The following is a 9,915-nucleotide window of genomic DNA, read 5'->3' as shown; positions in this document are numbered from 1 at the left end:
AAGTTGTTGAAGAGATCCACAAGATAAAAGAGTCCAACCGGGTTAGATTTGCATGTGCTCATGTGAGTAAAGTTCTATTATAGGTAACAATAATAAGATTGAGATATTATTGTTTTGTAAACTTTCATTTTGTCTTGTGGATTCTTCAGCTTGGTAGTAAGGTACAAACCAGTAGGGTTTTTCCCTTGTAACCATAGCGCGAGTATTAAATTTACTTTTCACTATATTCTACTTTTGCAATATGGTTGTGACTATCACATGTCAAATTGGAAAATTGCATAATTAAAATAATTAATCAACATAGTTAATTACTAAAATCAATCAAGGTCTAAATTTCTGAACGTAAGGTAGTTACCAAAACAAGAAATGTTAGGAAAGTCCTCAATAAATCCAGAATGTCTACAGTGCCATGGAAATTCCATGTATTCTTATTCTCAGGTCCAGTTATCTCAATATTATGTTTACATTTGATCATCGCCATGTCATGATGCGACGACGGCATACAACACGGAGAGACAATCAAAAGATTAAGATAGGAAGCGCCAAGGCCTAGGAGAAGGAAGAAGATGAACTTGAAACTAGAAAACTGTGTAACAAGTGCATTACTCTGCTCCTAAGTCAGAGCAAGAAGAAACCAAACACAAGTTTTCTTGTGTCATTCAAAGTAAAAGGAAAAGTAAACAAACTGGGAGAGTTGTAGCACAAACATGCTCTCCTATCTAGTAAGGTTTAACTAGTTAAGCCTTTGTTTCTCTCATTGGTTTGGGCACAATATATCGCAGCCCTTTCTCCCCTCGAGGAATTGTTGCTTCTGAGTTTTCACACTGTGTAATGCTGCTGGATCGTATCAATGTCCAGTCCTTTCAGCTTCACCACTGACTCAACATGCCCCTTGAGTGTGTGAAGCTCCCGAAGCCTATAACCACGCGCACAAAAATACAGGTGTACTTTCTTAGAATATTGATTCATGGTGGAAGATACTAAATCTCATAAGTTAAACACTAATAAAAATTCTGCTTAAAAAAAAAAAATGTTGGCTTACCTTGCAACCTCAGCTCGTCGCTTGGCCTGCTCAGCAATCTCAGACAGCTCCCTGTAGCTGTTCTTCTCATGGAAGAGATTAGTAGTTTCTGGTGGTTGAAGCCCATGTAAGGTCCTTTGAGCATGAGCCCATTGAGCTTCTCTCTCTCCCTTTCCATAATCTTTCTTGGTGGTAAAGGCAGTCTGTTACATAGAATTCAAAATGACAACAAAAAGTAAATTGAAGTTCAGTTCACTCATCCAACTAGCTAAATGCATAATTCTACTTTCAGAAACAAAAATGAAATTAAACCTTGTTTTCTATCATGTTTGTCCAAGCCTTCCCACTTAGGATGTAGCGGATGGCAAACTTTATGAAGTCAAGTGGAATATAGAAGATGATACTGTAAAGCCAGATGACTCCAGCCCATCCCCAACCCATTCCTTTTATCTTTGCAAAGCTCCAGTCGGCATATACAGCTATGAGAGTTGCAACCTGAGAACACCATAATCTGTTAGCTTCTTCTAACATATCAAAATGCTGCATTGAAAAGAGTTTCATAAAAGGAATAAATGGCACCGTCATTCTTACCAATTGTGCAATACAGAACGCACTGAGTAAGAGACTTCCAGGGCGTTCAACATAGGACCAGCTGCGTGATCGAGTCACAAATATGAGGGCCTGGCTCACAATACTCACTTGCAGGTATAAAGCAGCCATCATTTGATCGGTGTCATCCTTTATGTGTCTCACACCAAATTTCTCCTGAAAGCATAAGAACAGATATCATATTAGTTCAAGGTCATAAACATAAAGAAAACACCCATGATAGTATATTTACACATTAGAAATGAATTTATCTCGTACAGGGAAGAAGTCAGTTTTATGCATTAACCAGAAGAATATGACAGTCATCAATGCCAAGTAACCTCCAAGAACAACCCCTGTAGCAAATATCTCCTTCAGTTTCCAGCTATCTGGCAGAGGAGATGGCACCACTCTATCCTTTGAGATTGTCATAATTGTTCCTAAGAAATATAAAAATATATGGCGTCAACACTAATCAAGCTGTATAGCACAAAGAATGAGAGAGATTGTTAAATAATTTTGAAAACAAAAAGTACTCTTTAAGAACTCACCATCATTTAGAATGGCAATGATCAGAACCATGAATGGAGAGAAGTCAAATTTCCATATCAGAGCAATGAGCATGAAACCAAACTGCAATTAGGAATAAACAGAAAAACCATGTTAATCATCTCTCATTCTTTAATAACTACTTAAATAGTTTGAAAGCAATAGTATCTACGTACCACTATACGAATGGTGATGGAGACTGCATAAATCTGCAAAAGTAAAATTAGAGGAAGTTAAAATCTTCACTCAAATGAAAACTTAGAACATGGTAAAGAAGAAAAGAGAGCAACTAACTGTGTAGTTCTTCATTCTTTGGAATATAGCTCTGCTAGTTAGCACTGCACTGATAATAACACTCAACCCAGGTTCTGTTAGAACAATGTCAGAAGCACCTCTTGCAGCATCGGTAGCATCAGCAACGGCTATTCCAATATCTGCCTTCTTCAAAGCAGGGGCATCATTGACACCATCTCCAGTCATTCCACAAATGTGCTTGCTCTCTTGCAACTTCTTCACAATTTCATATTTGTGCTCTATACAGTGGAAAGGAGCCATTAGTGCCAGAAGAAATACTTTATCCAGAAAACTATATACTGAAATTCAAATTTCTTGTTTGTAGCCAGCCAAAATAATAAAAGCACCAACCTGGAAATACTCCAGCAAATCCATCTGCCTTTTCAATTAACTCTTCAACAGGAAGGCCAGCAATGCTTTCATCCTTGTGTTGACCTAGTAAAGAAGCAGATGGGTACATGTTTGTTCCCATTCCAAGTCTACGGCCAGTTTCCTTTGCTATGGCAAGTTGATCACCTACAAATTGAAGTAATAGTACAATAGTACAAGTGAGCATTACTGAAGAAAGAAAGAATGTGTATTGCATTGGAAGAAAAAATTTGTTATTACCAGTAATCATCTTGACATTAACACCAAGATTGAGAGCCTGGCGGATGGTTTCTGCACTGTCATGTCTTGGAGGATCAAAGAGGGGCAACAAACCAACAAACTGCCATGGACTGCCAGGACTTTCCTTAGTTTTCTCTGGAACTACCTGCCAAAAAATAAAAGTGAAAAACAAAAAATCAGAGAAGAAATAATAAGATTTTTTTATTATTATAAATATTATTAATGAAGAGATACAAAACAGTATTAGTCATTAAATCATCAAGATTGTTAGTAAAAACCTGTCTAGCAACAGCCAATGATCGAAGTCCACGCTCAGCAAACTTATCGATAACAGAAAAAGCCTTCCTCTTAAAATCCTCTTTGCAGTTGCAAAGGGTCAGGATCTATTTACAAAAATTAATTAGTTAAGAAAATGGCATGACTAGTGACCTCTCAAATAGTGTCTTCAAATGTTGGGCTAAGTGAATAAAGGATCAAGGTTACCTGCTCAGGGGCACCTTTGCTTGCTCGGTGCCAATTTCCCTCGCCATCAACATATGTCAAAGCAGTTCTCTTGTCCACAGGATTGAAAGGAAAGAAGTGCACCTCTCTAATACCAGCCCGAGCCTGCATAGACATATTCAATAAAACATAATCATCATTGTTCAAAGATTTCTACTTCAATGTTCAAACTACACATCGACAACTACAATGCTAAGGGAAAAAAAAAATATATATATATATATATATAGATATTAAGTTATACCTCCTTAGGGTCAGCAAGCATTCCAACAATGGCAGCATCAATGGCATCCTGGTTTTCAGTTCTAGAAGCCCTTGCAGCAAGCAAGATCACATGGTCCTTATCTACTCCCTTTGCAAACACCTCAACTATGTTTTTGTCAACACTAAGTTTGTTGAGTGTTAGTGTCCCTGTCTTGTCACTGCAAAGTACATCCATACCAGCCATCTCTTCAATTGCAGTCATTCGCTTAGTGATGGCGCCCTGCTGAGACAGTTTGTGAGACCCAATGGCCATTGTCACAGACAAGACAGTGGGCATGGCAATGGGGATGCCTCCAATCAAGAGAACCAAAAGATTGTCAATTCCTTTTCTATACTGGCGGTGCTGAATTGGGTACATGACTATGATCTCAATAACCATTCCAACCGCAATGGAACAAATACAGAAATTCCCAATAGAAGAAAGCACCAACTGGAAGTGTCCAACATTTTGTGTGCTATCCACAAGATGTGCTGCCTTCCCAAAGAAAGTATGAACGCCAGTAGCAATAACTACAGCTTCAATTTCACCTTGCTTACAAGTTGAGCCAGAGAAAATTTCATCTCCTGGATTCTTGGTCACGGGAAGTGATTCACCAGTGAGGGCAGATTGATCAACCTTTAAAGGATCACCCTCAAGAAGACGAGCATCAGCAGGGATGATGTCTCCCAATTTGACACTAATGATGTCTCCTGGAACCAGAATTGCAGCTTCCTCCTCGCACCATTTACCATCCCTAAGCACCTACAAGTAAATCACCAAGAAACATGAGATGAAGCTTACACTTTGCAGAACACATGGCCCATTTAATCATGCCTATAGGATTAATAACCTGTAGCCATATTAATGAATTGCCTTGCTCACAACAGTTTCAAATTATCAAAACAACGATTTAATTGTATTTTACTTTTTATTAGTCTCATAAGTATGCTCAACCTATGCATCCTCTCCTAGTAAACAAAAATGCTGTCAAGTTAAGAGAGCCAAAGCTTCTTTAGCCAAAAAGTTCTTCATTGTGTATATACATCACAAGGCAAATTCACATAATGTCTATTTGGCATAAGCTTTTTCTTTTAGTTTTTTAGCTTATTTACTTATGTACAACTTTTTAAAACCTTACTTTAAAAATATATAATTATACTTTAACCAGTTTCAGTAAATAAGCAAATAAACTTTCATAAAAAAGTTACATCCAAACACACGAAAGACCCCAGAAACTAGTGGTTATACATTCGTAGTTGCATAAGGACAATCATTACAAATCATCTATCTAAAAAAGGTCGCTATCTACATTGCTGTCTACAATCTCTACATATAGTTAGTGTTATTACCTTAGTCTTAGGAGCAAGACCTGCCATGAGAGCCGCAGCAGCATTCCCGGCATTGTTTTCCTCAATAAAACTGATGGTGGAGTTGATGACAAGCAGGGCAAAAATACCCACAAAGTCTTGCCAATCCGGGGGCTTTCCGCCACCATTTGCCAATGCAATTGCCATTATAGCAGCAGATTCCATGACCCATGATAGGGGATTCCACATGAACCCCAGAAACTTGAGAAATTTGCTTTCCTGTTTATTTAAATTCAAACATACACATACACCATTAGACTATCAGAATTATAGACATTTTTTTCATGAAAACTTGTAGATAGTCAATATATATCAATCACAAACTAAAAAAAAGACCTTTTTCTCTTCTAGTTTGTTGGGTCCAAATATTTGAAGCCGGCTTTCTCCTTCTGCCGTGCTCAAACCTTCGTGTGTACATTTTAACTGCGCAAACACTTCCTCAATGGGGACCTTTTCCTGTATACAAAGAATTGCCAGGACAAATTGAAATCAAAACTCAGCATTCAGTACACCTAAGTTAAGCAGATACTACTTTATATTGAATCATTTTTAAGTATAAGGTGCTGCTGCATATATTACCAAATTTGTCTATGTTATCATGGAGTTAACTTGCAACTGCTTAAGTTACTAATGGCATATTAAAATTACTTTTTCTCAATCATTGAATCTTTTAAGAGAAATTTAAAAAAAAAAAAAAAAAATCAATCATTGAAGATGAAGGGATTTGAATAGTGAAAAGTGAAAACAAAGGACGTGTTAAAGTCCTTGGTGTAATTTAAAAAAGAAAGAGAAAATAACTTATTTCTTTGTATAAAAAATAAAAAATTTTCAAGGGACTTCGCATAAAAAATTATGATTTAGCTTTCAAGGTTAAAAACAAAAAAACTATATAAAACTCCAACTTAACCGGTTCTTATAAAATAAAATAAAAACAAACAAAACAAAACAAAATCAACTTCAGCAGGTAGACAGTAAAGTCAGCTCATCAATAGAATCCAAAATAATAATAATAAAAATCTTTTAGCGTGCACTGAGTTTTCAATCATACTCTGTCACACCTTTTATATATATATATATATATATAATTTTAACGCTATAAAATAATCAAGTTTAAAGTTTAGACAAAAAAAATATGTATTTATTATATGGTATACAATCAGTGAACAAAAAATGAAACTCTAGAACTAGTACAGAGAATTTTAAACCCAGTGTTTCAAATGAGTGGTTCAGATGCATAAAATGAAACTCTAGCAGCATAAACTATTTTACAGCTTTTTAACTATAAATTTAATGTGGCAAACTGTAGGTAATTGTTTATCATTTACATGTAGAATCACTAGTTTTTCTCCATTACTTATACTATACTATATTAAAGTTATGACAAAAAATTATGAAATATTTTGTAATCCTAATTTTTTCTTTTCTTTACAAAATCGTAGAAAAAACAAAAACAATTACGTGGATCTTAGTCCTTTTTTTTTTATATGATCAGTAGTATTTTGGTAGATGATTATTTTCATTTCTGTGAAACCTTTTGGAAAACAGTCATTAAATTTGTCTCAATATATATATATATATATATATATATTGAGGTTCAGTCTCAGAACATAGATGAACGAGCCAGTACATGAACATTAATGAAAGAATCACACATGAAAAAATAAATGAATTAACTAGCAGAGTTTGAATAAAAAAAATCAATAATAATAAATTTTTTCACTACTATTTTGTGTAACAATTTGCAATTGATTGTTTGTCATTTTCACATCAATTTCACTATTTTATTTTGTGATAAATTATAATTGATTGTATGTTAATTTTTCACATCGAAATACTATTTTTTTTTTACCATTCAAAATATTTTATAACAAAATTGTGACAAAAACGGTGGTGGTGCTAATAAAAAGGTCTCTGAAAATTGCAGCCTCGGGTGGTAGCTAGTCAGAAAAGAGTTGACTCAGGCCGTGACAATATCATATCACAAGAATTTGTTTGTGCCCACTTTTCCACTATGTGATTTGATTGGTCCGTGTATTCCACGCGCTCAAGTTTCAATAAAACGTGGGTGTGTTTTTTCAGTGTGAAGACTCAAAAGGGTAATAAAATAAGGGACCCAAAAAAAAAAAAAAAAAAAAAATAACCCTAAATCTCTTATTCAACAATCAGAGACTTTATCAGTTGAGATAACCGAAACCCCACAAAAACCTTATCTCTGTCAATAATAGAATCCCATATATGACAAGCAGCCCACATTTATGTGTCGTGTTTCAATAAAACAAATGACGATAGCCTTCACCTTTACAAACCTACTCCTCTAAATAATATACGGAATCTCTACTCTATTCTAGGGAAGAAGTCTCTCATCCAAATGGGAAACTGGGCGCATATGTATTGGGCTGTTAACTTAAGAGCTTCCAAGATTTGACTTTAATACAAGCTTATAGTCATAATCAAATTATCTTCATTATTTTAATTTTGATTCATCTTGGTGTCAATCCTGGATTAGTCACTTTGTTTTGCAAAAATAAAAATTAAAATATGTTGGGATAGTTATCTTTCCAATACGTATGAGCCGCACCTACTTCTCCAGGTTATATATCCAAACTGCCTAGAGATGAAAATTTAGGTAAAATATAATTTTTGTAGTTTCAATTTTCCTCTTCAGGTTATATATCCAAACCTTTAGCGTAAGATTTTAGCACGCCTATGCGGCTATACATGCCTTGTGTCTATCAAATAGGACCAAAGATTTAAAAGTCAGAAAATGAAGTGTCACTCATTGAGTCACTTTCCCAATGGGGTTTAAAATACACTAAAAATAGAAGTCACGGGGACAATAATAGAACTATATATATATATATATATATTTAAAAATTTGACTTTAATTTCTAAGATTAAAAAATTATTAAAAGAAAGGGGAAATGACTTATTTTCATCAATGGTTTCTTAGAAATTTGGTACATACGTAGGAAGTTCTCTCATGTTAACGTATACAATAATAACAATACATAATTCTCTGTACAAGCAGTCAATGAGTGGAGATTTGTGTCATTTCTTCATGAGAATTTTTTTTTTTTTTTAATGGATTAAGATCAAGTGCTATAGCTCTTAGTGGCTAAGATTAAGAGTTCAAAAAAAAAAAATTCAATCTTAACCATTGAAAAAAAAAAATAAAGTGAAAGTGATAAAAAGTTTTTGTGAGTGGAAAGGGGATGATTTATTCAACTGGGTATTGCACGCAAGCTCAAACCCTCTTTGCAAAAATAGTATTTCTAGGCAATAACTATCCACACAAAGCAAGGAAGAATTTTCTTACAGTTTCCACCTGAGTTACAAGTTTCTTCAAGCCTTCTATGCAATGGATAACTGAGTACGTAGCTTTTTCCAACAAATTTACCAATCGTCAATGAATAGTAAGGCTATTTGCCACACGGCATAATTTGTCAAATCACGTGCAGTGTGCCTACCAAATTGATATTTAATACATGCATGGTTACCAATTTACATGTTTAATCATCTCTAAGATTACAAGTGGCTCTACGCCAGATATAATTCTAACTATTATTGATCAAGGCCAAAATCTTTTTCAACTCTAGCTCTTTTACTCCTAAGTTCAATTTCAAGATTTTCTTGATTTTGTGAATAAGGAGTAGAACTAGGGTTAGATTAGATAACACATTTTCTCTAACTTCTTTGCCCCCACTATTTTTAGATCTAAAAGGAAATTTTTCCTCATGAAAGATAGCATCACGTGATTCAAAAATTACATTATTTTTTTGGGTATGAGTCTATTGCATGTGGTGCAAATGAGACATTATGTGCACTATAAAGGACTGTATCATGCTTCAAAGTGCAACATTTTATGTAAAGGATCATTAAGACCATAAATTTGTACATATAATAAAGAAAATATTGATTTGGTGGAGACCAAAATGTGGTTTTGTGAACAAAATTCAACCACTATTGTCTCGATATTTTATGTAAAGGATCATTAAGACCATAAATTTGTACATATAATAAAGAAAATATTGATTTGGTGGAGACCAAAATGTGGTTTTGTGAACAAAATTCAACCACTATTGTCTCGATATCAAAGGCTTAATAATAATAAAATCGAGTAAGTGATTTATTGATCAATAATAGTTAGAGTTATATCTGGCATAGAGCCACTTGTAATCTTAGAGATGATTACACATGTAAATTGGTAACCATGCATGTATTAAATATCAATTTGGTAGGCACACTGCACGTGATTTGACAAATTATGCCGTGTGGCAAATAGCCCAACTATTCATTGACGATTGGTAAATTTGTTGGAAAAAACTAGCTGCTCAGTTGTCCATTGCATAGAAGGCTTGAAGAAACTTGTAACTTTGGTGGAAACTATAAGGAACTTCTTCCTTGCTTTGTGGGGGTAGTTATTGTCTAGAAATACTCTTTTTGCCTATAAAAGAGGAATCGAGATCAGGAGCAATACCTAGTATAATTATCTCCTCCCCACTCACAAAAACTTTTTACCACTTTCACTTTTTTTATTCAATGGTTAAGATTGAAAATTACTTTTTTTGTTTTTTAACTCTTAATCTTAGCCACTAAGAGTTATAGCACTTGATCTTAATCTTAAAAAAAAAAAAAAAAAAAAAAAAAAAAAAAAAAAAAAAAAAAAAAAATTATAAAAAAAAAAAAAAAAAAAATGAAAAAGGAATGGAAATTTGTGAAACATAAAGAAGAAAGGAGAGAGT

The 9,915-nt window shown here is 34.2% G+C and overlaps 1 protein-coding gene across 1 annotated transcript in view; it reads right to left on the bottom strand.

The window, feature by feature from the left end:
- Positions 1–367: 367 nt before the first annotated feature.
- LOC112027252 (plasma membrane ATPase 4) overlaps positions 368–9,915 on the bottom strand; it is an 18,328-nt gene continuing 8,780 nt past the window's right edge. The window contains exons 2-16 of the mRNA XM_024059918.2: positions 5,510–5,629; positions 5,156–5,392; positions 3,807–4,568; positions 3,545–3,667; positions 3,340–3,444; positions 3,062–3,206; positions 2,804–2,968; positions 2,453–2,691; positions 2,335–2,367; positions 2,161–2,242; positions 1,889–2,049; positions 1,613–1,786; positions 1,334–1,516; positions 1,043–1,224; positions 368–916 (exon numbers count right to left, since the gene is read on the bottom strand). Of these exons, the coding sequence (XP_023915686.1) occupies positions 820–916; positions 1,043–1,224; positions 1,334–1,516; positions 1,613–1,786; positions 1,889–2,049; positions 2,161–2,242; positions 2,335–2,367; positions 2,453–2,691; positions 2,804–2,968; positions 3,062–3,206; positions 3,340–3,444; positions 3,545–3,667; positions 3,807–4,568; positions 5,156–5,392; positions 5,510–5,629 (2,808 nt within the window). The 3' untranslated portion in view covers positions 368–819. The remainder of the gene's footprint in view (positions 917–1,042; positions 1,225–1,333; positions 1,517–1,612; positions 1,787–1,888; positions 2,050–2,160; positions 2,243–2,334; positions 2,368–2,452; positions 2,692–2,803; positions 2,969–3,061; positions 3,207–3,339; positions 3,445–3,544; positions 3,668–3,806; positions 4,569–5,155; positions 5,393–5,509; positions 5,630–9,915) is intronic.

The sequence above is a fragment of the Quercus suber genome, unplaced genomic scaffold, assembly GCF_002906115.3.
Source record: "Quercus suber isolate HL8 unplaced genomic scaffold, Cork oak 2.0 scaffold_120, whole genome shotgun sequence".
Classification (NCBI taxonomy): domain Eukaryota; kingdom Viridiplantae; phylum Streptophyta; class Magnoliopsida; order Fagales; family Fagaceae; genus Quercus; species Quercus suber.
This window is presented reverse-complemented; position numbering and strand designations above follow the sequence as displayed.